A 25,189-nucleotide genomic window follows, 5' to 3' on the forward strand; every position below is an offset into this window, starting at 1 on the left:
CTAGCTGTTGTTCCTGTGGCTGTCTTGACTGTGCCTGCATCTCCAGTAGAAAAGGGGGGTGACCCGGCTTTTTAACATTTCACTGTGTGCCCCCCCCCCCCCTCCCCCCGCACAATAATCTTTTTTGAAAATAATTTTCACACACTCACGCAGAGCTCGGGAATGGGGCACATTTTATAGCACACTAACAGACTAAAGGATAACAAGTGGGACATAAGGTTAGTGGGTAGAGTGGAGCTGGAAGGGATTACAGGATAAGTGATGACACAATAGTATAAACTGTGACCTAATTATACACATTGCCCTTCAACAAGCTATGCAGTTCACGCCTTTGATGTTCTACCACCACGCCATTCCTTGGGAGACAATCGTAGGAGAATCAGAAAAATTATGAATTACCCTTGTGATCAGAACCATCCACACGTAACATATTGAGGTGTGAGAAACCGTAGAATGTATCAGATAATTTGTTGGGCACACAATGGAATCTATACCCACTGCTTTCACCAGATGTGTAGTCTGTTTTGTGACCCTCTCACAGCCCCTTCACTAACAGTGATTTGATGTATTTAGTTCGCATCTATTACTTGGTGGTGTTGTGTGGTTTGGTGAAAGCTGATTGTGCTTGGAGAGGTTTTTCTTCGGCCAGAGGTGTGCAATACGGACACCCCGGCATGAGGAAGAAGTGAGGATTAATCTATTGAAATGTGTTAGAATGGAGGTCCAGGTTATGTTTCCAAAAGAGAAGCCAGTACCAATTTTTGTGGCATTTTTTTGAAGTCTCATTGTCTATTTCTTATTGTGAGTTGTGCTTTATTTAGGATCAAAAGGTGTCTTGGGGTACTTTGCTGCCTTCTGCCTTGCACAGCATGTTGTATAGAATCGCCAAAAGGCACTGCCGATGCCAGTAAGTCCGAAAGGCAACACCTATTGACTTTCCCAAGGCCTGTCACACTTACATCTGGATCATCCAGGTGTAGATTTAGAAATGTATGGACCGAGGTGAAAGTGCAAAAACCTGCCCCCATATTTTCTAAAGTTGTGTGGCAAGAAACCTTCGAATGGGATTGTATTTTCCTTATGAAGAAAAGAATGATGTGACTTTTCACAAATAGCCAAAGGTAAGAAGGGAATGCAGTTCTTAATAAGATGTGTTCATCTACTCAGGCCAGTACAGTTCTAAAGAGTCTGCTTGGAGCGTGACTCTTTAGGAAAATAAGCCCTCACACACCTAGATGGGTGCAATGCCTCATCGTTGAGCTTTTGCTCTACGACTGGCACCCTCAGTGGGGGGTCTTTTCCAGATACCTTTTCATTAGCTGTTTATGAAGTGTAGGTATGTGAGTCTGGGTGTAGATTGGTGTGGTATGGGTATGGGTATGGGTGTGAGTGTGATATTAAAAATAGGACATGGAATATTCCTCAGAACCAATTTTAATGTCGTCCTGCCTATACGAAAAATAGTGATGCTATCAACTAGAATTAATTATCTAAGATCGCTGTTAGATCGACACGCTTCAATTAGTCATACAAAGGATCAAGCAGCTTTTCTTCAGGACCAGTGTCACCTAATCTACATAGTGATTGGAGTTTCAATGGGTGAATTCCTCTATCTACTTCCAATCACACATACCTCTCTGGGTTTTATTTCAAAAGGTTCTCTTGGTAATGACCCTACTTGGGTATCGCTAATAAATAAATACCCTTACACTAGGGCCTGTATTATATATAGGGTACACTATCTTTGTTTGCACCTGTTTCACCTTTAAGCATGTGCTCCAGGCGCAAACAGTGTGCCCTATGACAATGAATGCACTGCCATGAACTCGTGCTGGCATTCTGTGAAATACAGAGCGATTGCTTCAAACTTGCTCTCTGTTTCTCTGTCCATACTCCAGTTGCACTCCTGGGGCACTATTTGTAATATGACTTTCGATTTGTAAAGATTTCACAATGATTGGGTTAGGCGTATGCAGTAGTACAACCGAAGTAAGGTCTTTGTGAAACAGGTTTGGGGTTTTAGGAACTGGCCAGCAGTGGGGTTGTTCCAGCCCTTAGTACCTTTCTTTAGAAAGGCTCCTGCCCCAAGTGTGCCATAGCTTTTGGTTCAGGAAGTTGTAGGCTTGTACAATTTCCAGGTCTAAATATTTTCTTTGCTAGAAAACTGGGCCTTCTGTATTATCCCTCGAATTAGAAAAAAACGTTTGTTTGTAAATTCGGAGACCGTCCAGTTCTTTCACCCTTTAAAGATTATAACCCCTGGTATATGCTGTGTTTTTTCCTGGCAAAGCCTGTACGATGAATATTTTCAAAGCTGCACGATTTAAGAAAGGCTCTCTAGAGGCATCATAAAACCTTAAACCAAACCATTAAGCGACATGTGGCCTGTCAAAAAAGTCAGCAATCTCTCAACAAGGCTGCCAGCTGTTATTGCTTAATTGGTTAAGAAGTATTTTCCATGTTTGTATGCATTAGAACTTCTAGGGCACAGACCTAGCAAGGGACAAGCGCTCTGTGGCCCACTCTTCAGTCTTGCTGAGTGAAGTCACTTTTTTTTAGATCATGGCGACTGCCTGCTTGATCTGTCCACACTTGGGGTTGGTTTAGGTCAGCCCCTTTATCATGGTTGAATGGCTTTGTTGTCCACCACTGGTCGATGGGTTTCCTCCCTGCTTGTGTTTGTCATACCCAGTTTTGTAATTAGATGAGTTGTGTCCTACCACTGTTGGCTTTAGGGGACACTCCTCTCCCCCCCTCTCCCCCCCCCCCCACCCCGTTTCAGCAGTACCTGGTAGGTAGGTCTTTCCTTGTTCCTCCAGACATACCTGACCCGCTCTCTCTTTCTGCTTTTTAACTCCCATGACACTTCTCTTCACTTCTCCTTGCTCATGTGTTGCTCTTTATATTGTCCAGCATGCTCTCTAATTCTTTTTTTACTCTACCCTCTTAGTTGGTGCTCTCCAGTCCTACTTCTTCTTTTTTTTTTTTTTTTACTTTTTTTTTTATTTTTTAAAGCAGTGGCCAGTAACTACAAATTGCTACTGTGCTGCTTTATTTTTCTGTGCTCCTGCCCACTGTTTTAAACTTCTAATTTACCATTCTAATGTGGCCACAGACTGTGTTAGTATCGTTAGATTAAAAATGCCAAAATGGCCGCTAATGTGTCATAACACATGCATGAATATGCATTGGCAGTGATTTTGGTATAGCTTTTCTTTAATAGAGCACTCATTCTAAAATGGCCAATGATACATCAATATGCACGAGTATCATGAAGGGTTGGCAGACATTTTTTCATTAAACTATTACCAATGCGAACAATCATTGACAAAGCTCACAGCTTGAAATTTTAGCACTAACACATAATATTATTGCCAATACAGAGGGATATTTTTTCCAAATTTGCTTTTACAAAAACATGCTTGTGGAGAAATGGCTCATAGCGCTAAGCTTGCAACTGCCTGTTTTAGGGAGCTGAAGGTTACAAGTTTGTATCCTGCAGGGCAAACTCGTACATCTCTCCTTCTGAGTGAATGGAGTACCCTTTATATCGGTAAAAATTAACATTTGTTATTTTCAATGCTTAGAAAAGTCATGAGTGTGGCATGAAGCACTCTAAAGACACGTTGTTGGCCCCACCCTCCGCCGAGTCCAAACAGTCTACCTAAAAGAGGCTTAATTTATCTTTCCTTTATGTTTTAGAAATTTGCACCTTTCCTCTTAGGTTTTCTCTGACAGAAATTCAAAAGTCCAATTAAACTACACCCTGCGTTAAACTTCCCTACTGTAATTCCTTCTTTTCATCGTCTGTCCCATCTGACTTTTGTAGTTCTCTAAACCTGTTGATTAGTTATTTTCAGTAAATATTATATCATATTCGAATCCTGGCCCTGCCCAGGCCTTGCACCCTGATTATTCGGGTTAACTTTCTGTTTCCTACTACTTGCCTAGCGAACGTGTTGCACTGCTAATGTGCTGCAGGCACTCTCAGTCTATAAGCTTAAATGTTATGTGCGCTACTTATTGTACCTTCTGCGTTGGAAAACAAAGTGGATAAAATGGTATTGATTTGTTCAAAGGTATTTAAGGGATTGTACTACCAATGTTCTTGTTACTGTTCTGCACGGGCAGCAGTCAAGTCAAGCTTGGTAGAATGAACTGCTGCTTAAAGTAGGAAATATGCCTTTTCTATGTGGTCACCCCAAAGTTTTCACCTTCTGCTTGTCCTTACTTTATTTCTGGTTTTAGAACTTTGTGCACTGCACCCCTGTCAACTAGAGGTGAAGTGTCCGCCTCCCCCTTTAAACATGGTTGAATTGTTCTACTCCTAATTGGTATACTTAACTTGCTTATAAATCCTTAGTATATGGTGTACAAAGTACACCCAGGGCCTGGAAGTAAAATGCCACTTGTGGACTGCAGCACCTATTGTGCCATCCACCATAGTGCCAGTGCAAACATTGCTTCAGGCCTACCCTGTGTAACCTGACCACTGCAGCGTAAACCCTTCAGTACGACTTGTCAAAATAAGTGTGGATTAAGGTCAAACTTGTTACCATATAGTAGTCCAATACTCCAGTTTGCGCATTCATCCAAGGACTCCGTGTACTACCAACCACTGTTGTACTTCAGGCAGGGTGGAGTGGTTGAATGCCTTCCTGAAGAGCTGACTGAACTTATAAGAAACAAAGAGTAGCCCCCCCACAACAACCCTAAGAGAAAAAAACACCATGAAACGGCCTACGTTGGCTGTCCTAGGGCTTTCTTTTTTTTTTTTCTTAACAGCCCCATTGCTGTTCCTTTCCACCCTCCCTTTGCCTGTGTTGCCCAATCCCACCCACCATTAAGGGAAAAAAGCGCTATGACGCGAAGTGTTTTTTCTCTAACTTTCCTTTAAGCTATGCAGCACAGCCATGCAGCTGTACAATATGGCTAATGGCAAAGCGAAAGCTTTTGCAAAGATTGGATCTATTGGCTTTGCCACTGCTTATTTTTGAGCTGGTGGTGCATTGAGATGTAGTGTTCTTTAAATAGGTGCGTCTTCAACTCTTACCTGAATTGAAGCAGCGTTTTTCTTTGTTACACTTCTTAGTCTGCAGTCTGATGGTGTCCTGGCTGCTGGTGTGCCGAAAACCACCAGAAATGGGGGGTTTGTATGAAAGATAAGCATGGGTAGTGGTGACTTTCTAAATGATGCAGCTGGTTTTGAAGATGGTGTGGGCCGGCAATGGGAGTCAGTGGAGTTGCAGGAGTATAGGGTGATGTGATCATATTTCTTCAGTCCCTGGATGAGACATGTTCCAAAATCTCAGTCGATTTTAGCAAAATACCATTTCACAAAAAAGTTTCATTGAACTGCATATCCATAATTCATATTGTGAACTTTCGTGCATTGAAATGGACTTTTCATTGAAGGCTATTTGCATTAAAACATTTGTGTTGAAAAAGGGTATTGATTTTCATTGGTAGACCTCATTCTTTTGGAGAAAAAAAAGTTTAGTGCTTTTCAGAAATATGAAAAACTAGCTCCTAAACTTAGACTAAAACCTAGCCCAGCCCTGCTTAACTCTAATTTTGTTCACCCGTATCCAAATCCTATCCCTAACACTTGGATGACCAAATGCTGACCCTAAATGGTACGCTAACATTGACATTATTTACCCTAGCCCTGATTGTAGCCCTATCTTTATCCCTAACCTTGACCAAACCTTAATCTTTACCTTTTCACTTCTCAGTGGTGTCCCTTGTCTTATTATGCTAATTTTAATTCGGTATATTTATACAATGTGTGTTTCTCAGATGCTGTATGCCACTTCTGAAATGTAATGTTTTAATCAAAAGCATTTTCTCTAAAGTGTATTGGGATGTTATGAAAGGTCATCCAGTCGTAAACAGTCTACATATGCCTGCACCACCCGGTCCAATGTGATCTTGGTCTGCTTGAATACGCCCAGTTGCACTGTGGTGTCCATTGTCATTGTGACCGATCTGCCCACACAAAAATGGTGCATCCATTGTGAATCCCGCTGATCTGCCAACACCTGCACAGCCATGTCCGTCATGATTGTAAATCCTGCCGATCTGCCCACACCGGTCGTTACAGCCCAGAGCTGTAGTCTGTGGCCTCTTCGTATGATGGTGAAAATTAACTAATACGATACCACCGATGCACCCTAGTAAACGGCTTTAACCTATTGTCACATGAATGCATAACCTACTGGTGACACTGGTCTACGGCCAGATGATCTATTTGGAGCTGGCATGCATAGCTGCTAACTCTTCAGCTGAGTGCTCATCGCAAGTATGTCCTGCCATATGCAGGAATCTTCCACTTTAGACATCAATCACTACAAACAGCAAAACCTGAACATTTCCAGATGCAAAGTAAACCTACATCTTTAGCCCTAGTAGATTGTAGTGAAACAAAACTGTGTTTGATCCAAGTTTCCATGAGCTCTTTCAATACCCCTTTGGACATGATCCAATCTTTTTGTGGTATTTTTGATAAGGAGTTGATTCGCAGTGCTTCAAATATTTGCTTACATTTGCAGGAAACCAGATTTTACTTAAGTTGTTTGCTGTTTCCTCTCATGAGACACAAAGTTCGCTCACCCGAAAGAATAAAAACATCTGTTGCGGAAAAAATAGTTTCAGTTGAACGTCATCCGCAGTGTGGGTTTTTGCTTATATGTTTATTTCAGATTTCTTCCTTTGTGTCGGCGTTCAAGCATGCATTTGATATATGATATGAATATTGCTGTGTAAAGCATATTTCTATTTGTGTTAGATGGTGTAGCAAAATATATTTAGAATTATTTAGGAAGCTCGCTAAAAAGAAGTCCTTAAGAAATATAAGACAGCAGCTCTTTATGAGTGGTACATTCAATAAGAGTACTATCTGACTCCAAAGGAAGTTGATCTGCATATCTGTTTTTTTAGATTTGCTGTGACTCGCTGCAGCTGCGCTGTTGTCTATAGTGTTGTGCTGTTTGTTACTGCTAAAGGAACCTGGGGAGCGGTGTACACCCTTTGTATGTGGACGTGAGGTCGAACTTCCCAAGCGGAGAACCACCTTAGGACCTTGCCATTTTTTTATTTTTCCTTTCTTGATACTCTTGTTTTCATTTCTTAGCTTTGATCTAGAGAAACATAATCCTAGGATCTAATGAGGATTGTACTCCTAGTAACATGCATGTGGGCCCAGTAACTTCAACTTGCTAGCTGTGTGGTGACGGAGGCACTTTGTTTTGGGTTTCAATGCTGGTAAATGACAGACGTTTTTAAACTACTTCACTAAAATCCAGGGTGATCCTCAGCAGCGTAACTACTTTCTGGCTTGAATGGTAGAGATGCTTATGCCTGGAAAAAAAGTGATTGCAGTATCAGACCTGTCCATGAAAAGAATGCGTTTCCCCTTACCCGTACCTTTGTAGCCAGGCTCTGCACCAATAAATGATACTTTATGTGAACTCTGCCGATTCCCTTTCTTTTTCCCATTTTTAAAGAGCGTTCTCGGACTGTCTTAAGTTTCTCAGGCAGTGTTGTGGGTACGCAACTTTCTCACCTCATGATACGTCCCCATTTCTCTGGGAAAAGTTTGAATATATGATGATGCATTTAACTATGAGTGGCCAAGGTATTTAAAATTGTAAAATGCAAGTCAAGGTTTGCACTTGTTCCACGAACTTTGCTACAAGGTCCCTATAAATGTGTGCTTCGCGCCAGTCTCCTCTCGCAACTTCAAGACTGTCTATAGTGGGACCCTGCTTTGGTGCCTACTGCTCTCCAGCCCGATTTCGGGTCTTCCAGCCTGGCAGATGGGCTTTCTGATCAGCTCGATACCAGTAAAGCTTGCTGTCAGATTCAATATTTGCTGCTTGCTTTTCTATTAACTGTGATTCAAAGCATCAAAAGAGAGCCCAGCGGATCCCCCATTGAGCAGCATTGAACCATGGTTTTGCCTTCTTGTCGGATCACTCCCTGCCACTCCAAGACTAAATGAACTTTGAAAGCAAAAATTAGCAAGTCTGCCTAGAAAAAAAACTTCCCGGTTTCCCCCCCTAACGACCTAGCTAAGAAGGAAGCCAGTGCAGGTTATGCCCTCCCCATCAAAAAAGGGTACCCTCTGGCTCCCTCAACACCAACTGCTCCATTCTGCGACTAGCGGGTACAAGATCCTTCCAGCCGCAGTGCACTCTACGTCCATGATGCCCTCCTCAACAGCCATCGTTTTCATTCCATGGCTGGGGTCTGAGCTTTTGCCCCTACACTACTCGCTTCTGGTTGTACCTGGTAAACAGCACTTGCACTGTACTGCCCTTGTCCAGTGTTCTGTCCGGCCATTAGTCATGGGGCCATTGTCCCTGTGGACCAGATGCTCTCGTCAAGGGAAAAGGTGCACCCCGGCGTTGCTATGTAATTAAGAAAATGTATTCCTTTGTTTACAACATTACCGGGTAAACCGCTCAAATGAAGATATGCACCAAAACCAAAGCTCCTGCCCAATTCTGCGGTAGAGATTGAACCGTAGTTGTTACACCTTGCTCTAGTGAGTTGATTGTAAGTGCATAACGGAATAGAGCAAAATCCCTCCACGGATTCGGACGTATATGCCCCTTGCCTTAGTTGCTTCACATGAAGAGGGCTCCCAGTTAAAGTGAACTAAGTGGAGGTTTAGGATGAGGGTCAGAACATACCACTTCAAGGGAACAATGCCCCTGTTCGTGTCGTCTGAATCTGCCTGAACTACCTGTCAGTCCCTCCTCGCTTGATGATGGGCAAGGAGTTATTCTCCTCTATAGGTGGATGCATTTTGGGATACCTGTGATCTTCCATATTCATGATCTCTGTAGTAAAGGGAGAAATAAAATCACCCATGATTGTAAGTGGAAGTGGAAGGGATGAAAAGCTATAAGTATGACCGAGTGCACACAAATGGGACATGATGCCCTCACTTCACAACCTATTCCTGAGGGACTTTTCCCTCCACTAATAGCAAGCGCTTCAAATTGAGAAAAGCTCAAGGGTCTAACAAATGTCAACTTGAGGTTCCCGAGCCTTCACAAACCACTGGCACCCTCACTGAAGTCCCTCACTGAAGTCCCTCCATAGCAGATCATTGGCGAGAGGCCTCATGACTAGCTTCTGTATGTTGCAGAATAACATACTGCATTGAACAGCGTAGGGTGTTTAGTATGAATTTGGGCTAATGTTTTGACTGTGGTTGCTGTACCCTTCGCCTTTGAAAAGATTTTCTTTTAACTGCCTGCATTTAACAGCAAATATTCTGTTCTCCTTTAAATTAATTACTTCCTCTTTAAATTGACTAATTCTGATTGTTTCCTTAGAAGCGCTAAGCAAGCCCCAGTGTCTGCCTTGCCTCAGTGTCTGTAGTACCTCTTATTCTCGCTGGCACTGTTCCTCTTGCTTCCAAAATCTGGGAAAATATCCAGAATTTACGCGGGGATCTTGCCGTATTAATTTATTATGTTGGGCTTGCATATGCAAACAGCCTTGATATGCCCTCCCACACTTTACTTCTGTGCCTATTTTGTTGTGGCTGGTTACTCCTTAACCTACGTTGGTGCAAAACAAAAATTAAAAAATACGTTGGGCCCTTCAATTATTTTATTTTGTCCCCATTTTTCTTCAAGTTTACGATTTTTAACCTTATCCAAGATTGAAAAGCTAGAGTCAGCTAGAGTCAATGTATTGCTGCAGAAATGCAGCGAGCGCGATACACCTTGCTGCCTCACACCCAGAGTGCCTCAAAAGAGGAATGCCAGCTGAACTCCTACCCAGAATTCAGGTTCATGTTGCTTCTAAGCATTGTATGAGGGATGTTTGCTTCATTGTACATACTGTCCTATACTTTCGGCATTTCTGAAGTGTGCGCTTTAAGGGCCTACTGCTTATAGATATGAACATATTTTATGCTCGAGTGTTTCTAATGTGGTTATAATTTTAGCTGTTATTACATAGAGCATATGCATTTCTGTGCATTTGGCTAATCTAGTACACTCCCATTAATGTGGCTTTTGCAAAGTCACTCATTTAACATGGTGACTTTTGGGGCGGTCATACTGTTAACCTTACAGAGTCATGGAAATGGATACTGTTCGGATTAATGTTAGTTCTAGGGAAATATTTGGGGTCGTGGTGAGGGTTTACTACTTATAAAAGGCATTCTTTATTTTTTTGTATTATTTTAACAAATTGTGTTTGTTTTATAAATAACCGTGACATGCATCAAAGGTACAGGCTCCTGAACAATATAGACACTAAGGTTTTAAGTCTGGTGCAGGTGGCCCTCTGCTGAGGACATTCAGAGAGAGCCCAAAACCTATGATAGGAGAGAAATCCTGGTGCAGTATTGTCCTATTATTGCATGGTAATGAACCAAATAACTTCAAACTTGGTGGATGGAGGAGGTGGTTGAGGGCACGTGGGAGGAGGAGCCCTCTCATCCTGAATCTAAGAACCGGGACAGCTACTGGTCCCAATACTGTAGACATTGGATGTCAGCGAAGGTCCCTGGCATCCTCTCTACGTAGAGCTCTCATGCTCAGCGCACCACAGCAGTTCACCAGGCCTCTTTATTAGGAGGGACTGAACTCTTCCACTCCATTGACATGGCACGTTTGGCCAAGTCTAGAGCCAGATCAGTAAAACTGACCGCAGTTTTTCATTTCGTCTGCCCTTTGTATAGTTCCAGTACTTCCTCCTCACATGCTTCGAGGGGTGGTCGGCCAGTGGTTGTGGAAATTGTTTGCAAAATCTTCCTCCAGTAGTGACTGAGGTTGAGGCAATCTCACAGGAAGTTAGAGGTCTGCATCCGGAGCTTGTCACCGGGCACACATGTCGGGGGCACTTGGTATTCTACTTTGGAATCATTGAGGTGAGAGGTAGGTCTATAGAGAACATAAAATTGTATCAACTGTAGACCTGCACTGCGGTAAATTAGGTGAGGGTTTGCCAGGGCCTTCGCCCATTCTTTCTCATGTAATGCCCTGCCGAATTCCACTTCCCAAGTCTCGCGGAGGTGTTGCAAAGAGATCTTCATGTGCATGATCATAGTTTGTGTGAGCCAGCATATCAATCTCTTCCCAGTACCCAGAGTGTGGAGGCCATCAAGGAGAGTGTTTGGAGTCGGTTTGAAGTCCTCTGTGTGCCAGCGCTCCCTCAAGAGTCTACGGAGGAGGAATACGTTAATTGCCCTTGATGGAGGCCTTACTGTTCTGCCAACTCCTAACAACTTGACCATTCTTAAATTGGTGGCCCAGGGTGAAGATCGACTTGATTCCAAGATTGTAGATCTTGTTTGGTGAAGCTGCCGGGTCCTCTAGGGAGATCAAGAGGGGGAATACAGGGAGTGTAAGGAGAAGTACTATAGAGTCAACCACTCCTGTGGAGAAAATGTATTGTAACCCGCACCAAGCGCAACCCCCACAGAGAATGAACCTCCGGTACCGATAGCACCAGGAGAGACGCTTGATTGAGAGGAGGCTTTACTGTGCTAGTGTCTTCCAACCCATGACCCTCCAATTAATGGGCCAGTCATTGTCATTGAGCCACAAGGAAGTGTGGTTCAAAGTATGGAGCTCCTAGGCCCGCAGATGCCGGTGGAAGTTGTAGCTTTGTAATGGCCACTCTGTCTCTACTGTGGTGCCAGATGAGGTCCCCCAACATCCAATCTAGATTCCTTCGTATTTTCTGCGGGGGAATCACTGGGAGGTTGGCGAAGCGGTACTGTAAATGAGAAAGCATTATCATCATTGCAAGACGTCCCTTTACTGAGAGCAGAACGGAATTTCGTAAGGTGACTTAAGCTCGGAGGGAGGACAACCGCTGCAATGAAGTTGCCATCCAATAAATCTGGTTCTATGTGAAAAACCATAATTCCTAAGTAGTGAAAGCACCGGTCTTCCGACTGTATAAGGTAATGTCCCGTATTAATAGGAGTCAGGGTCACAGTGGGTAACAAAGTGAATATGCAGGATTTAGCCCAACTCACTTGCAAGAAATGCTCAAATTTGGTCAAGAGATCAGCGATTTCAGAGAGATTAGCAGTTAGGTCCTTGAAATAAAACGTGAAATGAAAGAAAAAGGGAGTCTTCTGGTCTGCTGTGAATTTAAGCTCTTCCAGGAAGGGAAGGGCATACGTCGGCCCAGTTCTTAGAGCTACAAAGGAGGCTCTCCTCTGCTGGACCGTCTGCGTGTAGTCCAGAAATATGAGGATGCAATGATAGTTTCTGAGGATAGGAACTGGCTGTTGGGCTTTCCCCAGAATAGCATCACAAACTTTGTAGTGCAAGATCTTTGCCACACTCGAATAGGGCGGGCGGGGGAGGTCCCTGTGGGGCCGTTCAGCAGAAAAATAAAGGGTTAGCTCCTTGGGGTTGGCACAACCCCTACAGCCAGGTCTTTATAAAGTCCTCCATATTCCGATTTTCAGTGCCCTCTGCATGACCCACTATTCTGGCATTGCTGTGGCGGGATCAGCCCTGTGCCCGTCTCTCTAGAAAGCAAAACTGCTCTCAGAGATCTGTCACCTGGGCCTGTAGATGAGTGGAATGAGGTTTAGTGTCTTTTCCAATTAGGTGACCTGGTCCAATAATTTGCTGTGGTTATCGTGCAGCAGGATCCGATCAACAGCCACTGAGTATTTTAGCCTCCAGGGGAATTCTGCAAATCTCCATCGCCTGTAAAATGCTGTTAAGTTTTGAGGATGCCACCATCTGGGCTGGGGGTGCAGCCATGGTGGGAGACAGCTGATCTTCTTATAGGTGCCCTAAACAAAGTCCTGGGAGGTAAAGAAGAGATAGGTGTGGGCCCGATTGATGCCACCTGTGCACCAGAGGACCTCATAGGTAGGGCAGCACAAGCAGCCCAAAAGCCCCAAGAGATAGTTAGGCTCAGGCTCGTAGTATCCACTCCTCGGTCTCCGGTTCTTCCCAGTTGCGCAGCGGGCACAGAACATTACAGGGTCTGAAGAGTTTCTCTTGTGACTGTTTATTGTGTTGTCCAGCCAAAGTTGGTGACCAATGAGTGTGTGGAAGGAGGCAAAGTGTATTTAGTATTTTTTGTGCCCACCAATTTACATGCCCACCTTATATGTGATGTCAGATATTTTATTTTTACTTTTTTCCTTTACTTTATATAGTGGACCCCTAGCTCCAAGACGTAACAGAGCACCTTACACAGAACATCAAATTCTCAACATTAAATAGATGGTTACAGAAGGCAGAGTGTGTTGTGGAGGGGTTGTTCACGTGATTGTGACAGAACTAGACCATACTCAGCAATTTGATGATTTTTTTTCTTTTGAATACATATTTAGATTACAGCCAGGTGCACATTGAGGCATGGGGCAATAAAACTATTTTCCTCAGTATCGCGCGTGGTCATGTGCCGATGTCTAAAGTAGAAGTCGGGTATCGAGGTTTTAAAGTCAGAAATGTAGCCACTAGACCACGCCTCCTGCAAACAGGTAATTTAAATGAAAAGGGCAAGTTGGGACTGCAGTCTGTTGATAGGCAATTAATTCCCAGCTGAGTTATTTACACTGCAGCAACGCATTCATTTACAGAGCGGGCTACACAACAGAGGCTGCTTTGAGGTTTGCTGTGCCCGCAGTGCCACGCCTCGGTGTTTTGAATTTCCCAACCTGTGTGCGCAGTGAGTCACCAAGGTGCTCTCTGTGTTCTTTTATGAGTTTCGCTGTTTTTCTGTTTAATATTCAAGGGTACTGATTGCACTGCAAGTTTACAAGTCCCTTCTCTGGTTCACGAGTCGACTCTCACATTTTTGTCTTTGTCTTTGTTTTGAAATTTGTTTAAAAGTCCTTTTTTTGGTGTACCGCGTTTTCTCGTTAATATTACATTGCGTAACTTATCGTATAACATACGAGGTGAAGTACTTGGAAAGTCTGTATTTGTACTTGTGGTCAATTTTTCATTTGTATTCGTTATTGTACATATTTAACGCAGTATTTACAGGACTGAGACTGCCTTGTTCATTTTGAAATTCAAAGTAAACTGCGGAGGGACAAAGTGATGAAAAACTAAAAAAAAAATTAAAAGGTAAACAAAACTCCTGCTTTTGTCCAAATAAGGATTGGCAAAGGCAGTAAGTCTTTCCTTTGGGACCTGTTGCCTGTGTTGATGGTTCTAACCGTGGCATAGAACATGGATGCTGTACAGCGCCAGAACCCCCTTCTGCTGGAGCTGGAATTCCATTTCTTGTAGCAGCAGGATGTGTTCACCCAGTTGGCCTGTGGCAAAGATGTACATTTCCTGTAAAAGCTTTTTCCACCTAAGGCTCCGTAACCGGCAAACCAGGTTATGGACACGCCAATAAGAGATTGGGGCGTCCACGTAAAATACGAACCTCAGCAGTCACTGCATCAGATATGTTGCTGTGCCTAACACGAATGATGTATTTTTTTAGTTGGGAGTGCCTTGTCTTTCTTTCCTACTTGCTGTCCTAAGCAGAGAAGCTACCACATTTAATTATTTCCGTGCTAAATCCCTGAAAGTACGATGGTCTCTATAAGCAGTGCTTAATTTGTAAAATATTAAGTGCAGGTGCTCACATTTTTTTAGGCCACACCCACTTCCCCGGCTCCGCCCACTTCTACTACCCCACCCACTTCCTTAATTGTCTCCACCCACTTCCACAATCTTTAACACATCAGAGCCACCTCCTCTCCTTGAGGCCCGCAAGAAGCTGAAGACATGGCTCTTCATACAAGCACCTCAGGAACCTCACACCTACACACCTGCTCAAGCTCCTGGATAACCTCTTGGGTGATTAGTGTGCTCTACAAATCAATACAACATCATATAACCTATGGAAAGTCTATGAAAAGAACTCAAAAGTGAACTCAAATGAGAGAATGTGTGTACATCTCAAAATGCAGCTTTACTAAAGGTCACTTGATGCAGCTTTGCAAACTAAAGAGAATGTGCTTGTACTGTGCTGTTTAAAAAGGGACAGGATGAAGGAAGGAATATATGAAAGAAGGCAGCAACAAATGTAAGCAGGAAGGGGAGTACTGGAGTGAGCAAATAGATAAGTAATGGATCAGTGAAGAAGGAAATAAGAAAACAATGTGAAAGGAAGAAATGAAGGGGTAGCAGGAGAAATTAAGTGAACAATGTGTGATAGATGAAAAGAAGAAAGGAAAAAATAAGAAAAGCAGAAGGGAGGGTTGAGGATAAGACAGGAAGAAATTAAAGAAGGGTTGAAAGAAGGAGCAGAAAAAACAAAAGTGAGGAACGAATGGAGGAAGAAGGAAGAAATGCACCAACGGAGGAAGGCTAGGAAATGAATGAGGATGTAAGGAAGCAAGAATAGAAAGAAGAAAGGTGGCATAGCTGGAGAAGCTGATGAAGAGCAAATGGAAAGGAAAAAGATAGGATGAAGGAAAATAAGGAGGTCCGGGGAATGGATTAGAGTATGAAAGGTACTGTGTCAAGGAAGGGACATAGGGAATAATGACAGTGTAATAATGCAAAGAAATTTAAAAACAAAATATTAAAATGCATTTCTATGTCCTTAACACACCAAGTACGCTTGTACAGCACATATACACCTGAGGGGGCCTTGACATCCAATTGAAACGGTTATTCAACTCAAAGGTACTCATTTTAACCACCTTAGAAAAATGAAAGACTAAATGGCCACACCAAGATTTAAATATATGACCCCGAGATCAAACACAGATTGCTGGAGAGGATATGAAGAGATATGTGTAAGAAAGAAAAACATTAAAGGGAGAGTTGGGAAGAGGACAGGTCAGAAGTCAACAATAGATGCAAAGGTAGACATAGAATGTGAAGAGAAATGGGAAAAGCAGAGATTAGGAGTGTAAGATTGGAAAGGAAGACTATGAGAATGAAAAGTGGAAAGAGGAGAAAGGCAAGGGGAGAAGAGCAGACAAAGGGTAGCGCATCAAAAGAGAGTGGAATGGAAAGATGAGAAAGTGAAAAACAGTTAATGAGGGACGGCGGAGCAATGCGAAAGCCACAATTTTTCAAGCTCACAGTGGAGAAGCTGAGTCATGCACCCATTACATCCTCCTCTCTCACATAAAGCACTACATTTAAGCAATGCATATCAAAGGATGGCGAGTCCTGCCTTTGAAACAAAGCGCAGTGTTTGTGAAGAACTCAAAGTGCAAGGAGGCGGTAAAAATCACACCACCTCACTTTGTGCCACAGCCCCGATTCTTTATTGGTTTGGCAGTTCAAATACTGTCAAGATTCACACATGGGGTGAACAGCAGCTCTACCCAACACCCTGAAGTTAAAAGTCCAATGTGTCAGGAGAGATTGTTTTCCGTGCAAGTGTTCTCAAGTCTTGCAGAATATAGGCATTTTTAAGAATGAAGAGCGCAAGTACCTCTTTTATGGTAATGTGAAGTAAGTCTTTGTAATGTTTGCCCTTTGCATTTGTTTTTTTTAACCAAAATTGACAAATGGTTTAGCGGCTCTAGCCCAGTGACGCTATAGAGATAACATGTGGCTCCTTCACGTCCCCGTTGGGTGTATATTCTAAATATTACGTTTTTCCCCATGGCAAGAGCAGACTGTAAGGATGCGCCATTGTTTTCTCATCACCTGCACAAGCTGCACAGAGTAGACTAGTCTGCCCCTTCAAGACCGACAGCTCACAAAGTATTTCTGCAGGCCCAGATAGTTTTATCTTTTTAAGACTTTGCCACATTAAGATGCGTTTTTGTTCTCTAACACGTATGCACCACAAATGCACACGGTTGATTACCAGAGGAGGGTCACGCCTTCAGCAGCAGGGACCGAGCTGCCCTATATTTGCAGACTGAACTAGTGAGAGTCACGTTACCAGTACCACAGGCTGCACATTTCGTAGTAATGTATACATTTGACCTTCCATTACTTGCTTGACAATAACTTATCACACTACTAACTTCTAGCAAGTTACACAATCATTACTTACTGCCTTTTAGTTTGAATTACTCCGTGGCCGGCCTGCTGTGTGACGTGCTGCTGATTGCGTCTTCTATGGCAGATAAAGTTGCGGCTGCACAGAATGGAGGGTGGGTAGGGCCACGGGTGAAAACAAAGTGGGGACAGACTCGCCTGCACCCGAGAGGTGATTATCCACCTGAATCATGCGTTCCGCACACAGCGGTGGTGCCCTGTGATGGGGCACGTCTCCTCGGTGCAGCAATGGCAGAGCCAGGTCTGGGCACGGTTCTGCAAGCTGCCTTCACAGCAACGTCAGTAGTGCTGCTGTCCTGGCCTTATTGCCAGGTGGCCCCCTTAGGGACCATTGGCGTTAGTGCCCCCACCATGCGGCCGGATAGGCAGTGGCCACACATCTTTCCGGAGCTTGCACTGCGCAGGACATCCTTAAGCGCCACCAGCTACTACGCACCAGATGCTTCCTGCGCACTCAACGCCCGCCCTTGCGTGGCGTGGACCCAACACCTATCGTGAGCCACATTTGAGGGGAAAGAAAGTTCCAGAAAACCACTCTCATCTCAGCAGACCTGGGCAATCACTTGGTCGGGGCCAGCAGGCGTGGCTTAAAAACAGACTATACGCTGTTCGCAGCATTTCACGGTCCGGACTGTGCTTTTCAAGTTCCGTGTTCTACAAAAATAAAGAACTGGGACATTGAAACGGTGTCCAATTTCAAATATTTGAGCACACAGTGACAGTCACATGCGACTATCAGCTGCTCACCAGGGAGACCCGAATGAATTTAATAATCCAACATCACATGAGGACCTGGCCCTGAGAAAAAAGTGCCGGAGCTTAGCACCGGAAAGCACTGGCACAAATTAAGCACTGTCTATAAGTATCTTATAGTTTTAGCATTGCATATGTTATTACCTCTTCCTGAAAGCCAGCTTGAGTCGGCTAAGGAAGTAAGCGTTACTGTCAGCCATTGAATCCTCTTGAGTTTCATGTGCATTGTCCATGCAGGTGCATAGTAGAAAGCTGCGCCTATGAATACTTTTTAAAGAAAGGGGAATCCACAAAGTTTTGGCAGCAAACAGCATTACAGTGGCATGATTTAATTGGGCTACAAAAACGGGCAAGTGGTAGTGTTTTCGTTGGAAGAGTGGTTGCATACATGCATAACCCAGGACCGGATGTGCTTGTGGGGCTCACTTTACCAAGAATTCAGGTGACTGGTACTCAACTAACTCTGTAGTCCGTGGTCACATACTGCAGTGAGGTTGATTTGTGTATGACATATATTTTTTTCTTTCACAAAAAAAAGGAAAAGGTTGCATGGACGTTATAGCTAGATTCAAACCATAGAAATTCAGCAGTCATAGGTATCTCAAGTAACTATAACTTGTGCCCTATGGTAAATTTATCTTGCACCGCAGGAGACCACAGTTTTTTTTCTAATTTATTTTGCCGCGGATCCACCGTGAATTTACGGCAAAAATTGAAAAAAAAAAAGGTTTTGGCCCCAGGTGAGGTTCCTATTCGGACCCCACCACCAGACCCAGAAGGGTCAGGGTATTCTCGCCCTGCGGCGTTTTGTTTTCCTTTGGACTTAGGACCTTCTGTTAGTGTATGTATTCTCACCCTGCCCCCTTGCATTTTTGTTTTTCTTGGGACTCGGGCAGAGAGTCCCAAGATGACTGTCACAACTTCCTAGTTGAAGGCAGACATTTTGGCTTCTAATGCTCGGACACATGCAGTATCTCAGGTTTGTGGACAAAGAGCCCTGGGTAAAATATGGAGAGTATGGTTTAAGTCCGATATTACGCCCAGCATTCTGTTGAGTTGCTCAATGGAGGAGAATTACACGAAGGATGTAAGATATTTGGGAAATTGATGGAATATCGATGACACACCTTTTGTGATGTATTTTCATTTGGTTTTAGGAGTCTTGAGCGAGGAAGGTTCAGTTGGGAGGGATTCAGGCAGACGTATAAGATGGATTGTCAGAGTGAGATGGGCTACTGTTAGGTGGTGAGTGTATTCTGGACCTGTGAATCAAAATCAGTAGATTATGTGCGTGTGTATGGGAGCAGTGAGGGGTCTGGGAGAAATTAGTTGAACAGGTGGGTTCGCGGGAAGGTACTAAAGAGAGTATTGAAAGTGACCATGAAGGTTTGTGACATTGGGGTGTAGAAGGAAGAGTCAATACGCATGTCACAGTAAACTTGTACAGCATGGTCTGTTGATAGTGCAGAAACTGCATTCTAGCATTTTGAATATATTGCCCAAGTTACTTTCCTAAGAGGTGAAAAGCAGAATTTGCTTAATTCTTTGCTCTTTTCAAAATATTTTTGATATTGTGTCCCAAATTTTAAGCATTGATTTCGAAACGGGCACCCCCTTTTTTTGTTTTTATTTGTAGTTGTTTGTTAGGTATTTGTCTGTCTAGAGTCATCTTTGTTTGACTATCCCCCGTTTGTTGCCGTTCTGACTAAACTAGTTGGTGTCCATTCGTGTTGTGGATTATAAATTATAATTAATTGTTTAGCATACTCACGTTTTGGGCTGGATTTCCGGTGACCTTGAAGGTTATGGCTAGCTGTCTGTTGTTGAGCTCTGTCGTCCATCCAGTACTCTGTTTAACCTGCTGCAAGGCGCTCCAAGTACATGCGTAGTTCTCCTACTCACAAACGGCCACACCCAACTTCTGAGACTACGGCTACCTGCAGAGATCTTATTACGACTGGTCAGGTTAGTTGTCATGGATCTAAAGGTCCTCTGCTGGAATAAATATTGCTTAGCCTTTGAGAACATCTGCTATGCCTCCCATTCCCAGGAGATGTTGCCCCATTCCCCGTTTGCCCTAGAAAGTGGCCTGCTATTATCCGTGCAGAATCTTTCGTTGCATTTGCTTGGCTTTGCAAACATTGCAAAGAGGTAGGGATGATGTGGCGATGGCCTGGTATGGTTACTGTGTATTTGGGTAGTTCAATTCAGTTGATCTAGAATGATGATAGACCTTGGTTAAATTGCTGAGCATAGGAACTGAACATTAGTTATTGGGTATAATGGCTTAAAGAGGTGGGTGGAACCAGTGGCTAGGAAGACCGGCTTTGGTTATGTTCGATTGTCTGAAGGCTTTGGTTAAAACCAGGGATATAGTAAAGCTCTAGCAGCCAGACCAAAGTTACTCTACATTGCAAAACTGAATTTGTGTCTCTTTTGTCCCCACAGCTCGCCTGCTGCTGCGGAACAGGAGCATGCACACTGTGCTGCAGCTGCTGCCCCAAGATCAAGCAGTCCACGAGTACACGCTTCATGTACGCGCTCTACTTCATCCTCGTCACAGTCATTTGTTGCATCATGATGTCACCAACCGTATCCGATTTGATGAACAATAACGTAAGTGTGACTTTGGGGAGGTGGTAGGGCGAACTGTAGCAGAAAAACTGCTGCATGTTTCCTTCCTGAGATCTATACTGGTTCTTGTAAGATATTCTACTCATTCATCTAGGTTGATTGAATATTTTATTAGATGGATTGTCCAGAATGAGTTTGTTAACCTAGCAATTTTCAAGATTTCTGCATTGTACTAAATATAAGTACTCTTTGGGAAAATGTTGCAACACATTTTGAGTAACTGCATTAAACGCCATCAAGCAGAGTTCTGACAAACACAATTTGGGTCAAGGTTTCTGTTCAGAAATTTCACTGACTTATTTTTCCTGTATATAATTTTAATATACTGAAAATTTAATATGCTAATTGAATATTATTGAAATGCATAGGATAGGTTAAATGGCTTACAGAAGAAGCACACCATCATAAGCAAATATCACTCACAAAATCAGAATTTAAAAACGATCTCCATTTAATGTTCCCAATGTTGCCTCTCACTTCTCTCACCCACCCCCATCCTTCTCTACTCTGTTGTCTCATCCCTTGCCTGCTCTCCAACCCCCCCCCCATTTGCTTGTTTGTCTTTGTTGTATAAAAAAAAATCATTAGCACTTTAGCAAAAAAAGCACAGTTTGTGCAACTTTATATTTACTAATCTATTTTGGATTGGTAAATAAAAGTGCTTGCCTCATTTTGTTGGCGCACGTGTCTTTGTTCGAGATTCCCTACAAAATGGCACAACGGCCACTTCAGAGCGCTTTTTTTTGTTCTGTAATATTTTCAATCATACGTACAGAATGTCTAAAAATTATTGCTGAAACTGGTCTCACAGGCAAGACCTATAGGCTATGCCAGTGCTTGTTTACATTATTTGAGGAGCAATCTGCTTCTATTCAAACTATCCCTTTTGTACATTACTATCATATTTGATCAAATGCAAATAAAAACGAAACATGCGGCCGTCATTAAGACAGTAAGAATCGGAGCTTGAAAAATGTTATGCGAGGAAACGCTAGGATGGACCGATGGAGCCGACTCTATCTTGTAATGTCATTGTTTTGAATAAGCAACGTTGGTAGCATTGACATGGAAGGAGAAGTAGAGGCATTAATGGAAAGAGAAACCAGCATTTGCAATGCAATAGGTCTCGCTTTTGCGAGAGTTTGAGCTATTGGCATTGTAAATGACAATGTCCTTTTATTTTGTGTTTTGAAAATCTGCAAGTGGTGTGTAAACGTACTTTGAGCTTATAGTTGTTGTTTATGAGAAGCAAGGCTGGCAGCAACTGCCCCCCTTTAACTACCACCCTTCATTCACGTAAGCATGGATTGTAAGTATTTAGGCACCGCCTGCAGGTTTTCAAAACCACATAATTAAAAGGCATTGTCATTTACAATACCAATAGCTCAAACTCGCCCAAATGCAATGCAAATTGCAAATGTTTGGTTTACAGAGTTACGATGGTACTTTCTAATACTGTTAAACAATAAGCTGCTTTTAAACATCCAGGTTCTAAGAAAGTTACTATCCAGTAACAAATTACCTGCTCCAGTATTGGTTATGTCTGCAAAGGCTTTTGCAAACTGGACTGAACCGGCCTTTTCTGAAAAATGGTCCAGGTACCCATGTGCACACGATCATGCAGAGGGATTGTTTACATTAGCTTTCTTTTATCCTCATCTTAAATATGTTATGTTTTATCATGTCACATCCAGTCATGCTGTGTTATGTTATGCAAAGCCATCATGCACGGAACAATGCCTTAAAGCAACCGCTTCCAGGGCAGCGGAACAAAAAGCTGGACATCTCACCCAGAATCACCAAAGCAAAGTGAAACGTGTCGCATGTCCGTGCCCAGCCATGTGTGAAACCCTTCCAGAGGCACTGCTGTATTAAGAAATCCACAAGTAATTAATTAGAAGCAGTAACCCCAGAGGCACCATTGTAACAAGCCTCCTTTTGAAGGGCCCAGCCCCTTCCCTGTGGCGCTGTAAGAGAGACCCCCTAGGATCTTCATGGGAGGAGGGAGGCACCTGGGTTCAAGTGAGGTGATGGAATATCCGTAAGAGGTAGTGCCTCGCTTATGATGGTTCAGAGCTGCTAGGGCTATGTGCGTGAAAGAATGGCTGTTCCCCATAGCCATTGTGATTAGTTTCCTGTAATCCAGCTTTCAAGGTACCTGGTAAGGTGGCTCTGGCCGACCCCCCCCCCCCCCCCCCCTCTACATCACCGAGGGGTGTAATGAGGACGAGAGCATACTGTGCGGTAAGACGTCTGTGCTTTTACCCAAGCTTCATTCGTGGGAGCAGTAACCAGGTTGAGGCACAGATATGCCAAGGCACGACTTAAGTACCTAATTATGTCAGTGGTTGGGATTCAATGTAAATGGTTGGTCCTTTGTGACTTGCCCTCCTGCACGTGTTTCTGCCACTGGCACTTTAACTCAGGATGTGAGCCTGCCTCTGGGGTGGGCGACACTGAAGCCGCTGTACTGGGTTCAGCCTGGAGCTGCCGCATGTCTACAAGACAGGTTCCTGACTCACAACATCGGTAGTAAGATTGCCAGTTGACTCCACGTCACCAAGAATCCCCCAACCTGCGATTTTCTTTCCCAAGTATTTGTTTTCGGTCGTGTTAGTTTACATGATCAACTGTATTAAACCAAGACCACAACTCCCAGAAGGCATTCGGATATAAATGAAAACCGATGGCTTTGGCATCGTGTCCTGTGTAACACGCGCCCCCTGGTTACCTTATTGTCCTGGCGAGGTGCAACTGAGGATACAAGGGCCACCCACCTTGCTAAACTCCATAACACGATGTAAGAGGCTGCTTTGTGATAGTGAGCAGAGCGCGTGAGCTGTACCATGACAAGTGTCAGTAGCACTTCCGGAGTTGGTTTTGAATTTACTTCTGGTACTTAGTGCCAAAAAAATGAACCAGCTGTTTGAAGTCACATGGGCAACATGACCTCTGGAAGTGGACTAAAGAAGCCAAAGGTCAGGGAAGATGCGTTAGAAAATACGTTTTCGTGGAAAAACCTCATCCAACGTGTAGACCAAACAGTGAACCGAGTCAAAAGGCTAGGGTTATTTCGGAGAAAGCCAATTTTTTTATTTTTTATTTGCTGCGTCAGACTACTAAAAGTCTGTTTTTAAGCGTCTAAGGGCCAGGAGAAAGGAAACGAAGGGACATGGCATCGGAACAAGGATAGTGCCTAGTGGAACTAATGTTTCCCCCCCCCCAAAGTCCTGACATCACACTGGACTGAGCGATAGTCCGCTTTGAATTGCTGGTACCAGGTGCCTGACTGTGCAGCATGGAGAGAGGAAGCTGGGGAGGGGAGACATGAGCAGATCACCAAAACCGTGCTTACAGGACAAGCAGAGTGCCCACTGAGCAAATCCAGAAAAAGTACATATACTGCTGAGGATTCTCTGGAAAGTCATACCGATTAAAATAAAGCAATCTTTCTATTACTGATGTAAATAAACAAGTATCCAACTGCAAGGGTTCTGCAGCCCTTACCTTAGATGAAGTAGCCCATTCGTAATGAAAAGGGAGAAAATAAAGAAATCCGCACCTTGGTTCTGAAAAAATGTGAATGGTGAACGGACATTGGTGAGAGATGAAACACTGCACCAGCCTGTGTGATATGACTACAAGCCAGGTAATGCCCCCCCAGTCAGAGGAGAGCCGCTGCATTTTTTACGTACTTTGGCAGTGGTAGCCCCGTCTCCACATCAGAGACAGTTCGGGAGAGGGAGAGAGGAGAAAAGATGGGGAGAGAAAAACAGTGGAGAGGACCGGAAACGAGAGTGAGGGGAAACCGACAACGAGAAGGAAGGGTGACAGGAAAAAACAAACGTGCACGGCCACGCTAATTGCAAACAGATGGTCCCTGCGCGCCGCTGCTCGCTCCCACAAGGTGGATGCTAGCACGAGTGCTTGAAAAGGGCAGACCAATTCCAAAAGGTCATCTCCTAGAGCAGCACATGTGCGCTGCCTAGACGAGACCTAAGAAGGGGGGGAGGGGGAGTAGTGCAGTAAGGTCCATCCTTTCCCGTTGGCAGAATGGGCGCTTCCAGGGGCACACGGCTACTCTGTGGATGGTGAACTGGGGTCAAGGGTTGCTCAGTGCAGTGTGGAAAGTTGACTGTCACATCGATCTAAGGGCTTCGTTGCCGATGGTACACAGTTGCTTGACTCTACCTTCTGACAGGTGAGTGACTTTGTGAACAAAAGACTTAAGAAAAGAGAATTAGAGGAATGCGGTTCTTTTTATGTCTAGCATAGAGACTGCATTAGCTTCCTGGCTACCCTCGTGTTTTTTTAAAAGAATCGTAATAAAAATGCAGACCTTTCTCTATATACTTATTCATACATATATATTCATTGGAAAAAAAGAAAGGTTAACGTAACATTAGAGTTGGGTGAAATGTCCAGTAACAACGTTTTAAGCTCTAAAGACCACAGCAATTCACCATTTATAGTTATCTCAAGTAACTATAACTCGTGCCCTAAGGTAACTATAACTCACAACCCTCTATGCACAGTTTTCTCATCAATAATTTCTTTGCAAATCGTGTAGTGATATTATCAATGATGTCATAGAAGATGTCATGAGTGATGTAATTAGTAGTGCATTGTGAGGGTGCAAGTTAAAGTTACCTGTGCAGTAAGAGGTTGGCCAAAGGGCCTGGGCTGCAAGCAGGCCCAGTGGCCAACCCACCCGAAAGACATCCAGCCTCCCACAGGCTGCCAACCCCACAATACGCACAGCCTTTTGCGTGGGCAGCGTAGGGTTGGCCTTAGGGCCCTGGGGAGGAGGATGTGCAGCT

At 43.7% G+C, this 25,189-nt stretch overlaps 1 protein-coding gene across 1 annotated transcript in view; it reads left to right on the forward strand.

The window, feature by feature from the left end:
* SERINC5 (serine incorporator 5) overlaps positions 1-25,189 on the forward strand; it is a 202,134-nt gene that overhangs the window by 59,052 nt on the left and 117,893 nt on the right. The window contains exon 2 of the mRNA XM_085632223.1: positions 20,184-20,351. Within this exon, the coding sequence (XP_085488349.1) occupies positions 20,184-20,351 (168 nt within the window). The remainder of the gene's footprint in view (positions 1-20,183; positions 20,352-25,189) is intronic.

Source organism: Triturus cristatus, chromosome 2_1 (assembly GCF_964204655.1).
Source record: "Triturus cristatus chromosome 2_1, aTriCri1.1, whole genome shotgun sequence".
In the NCBI taxonomy this organism is placed as follows: domain Eukaryota; kingdom Metazoa; phylum Chordata; class Amphibia; order Caudata; family Salamandridae; genus Triturus; species Triturus cristatus.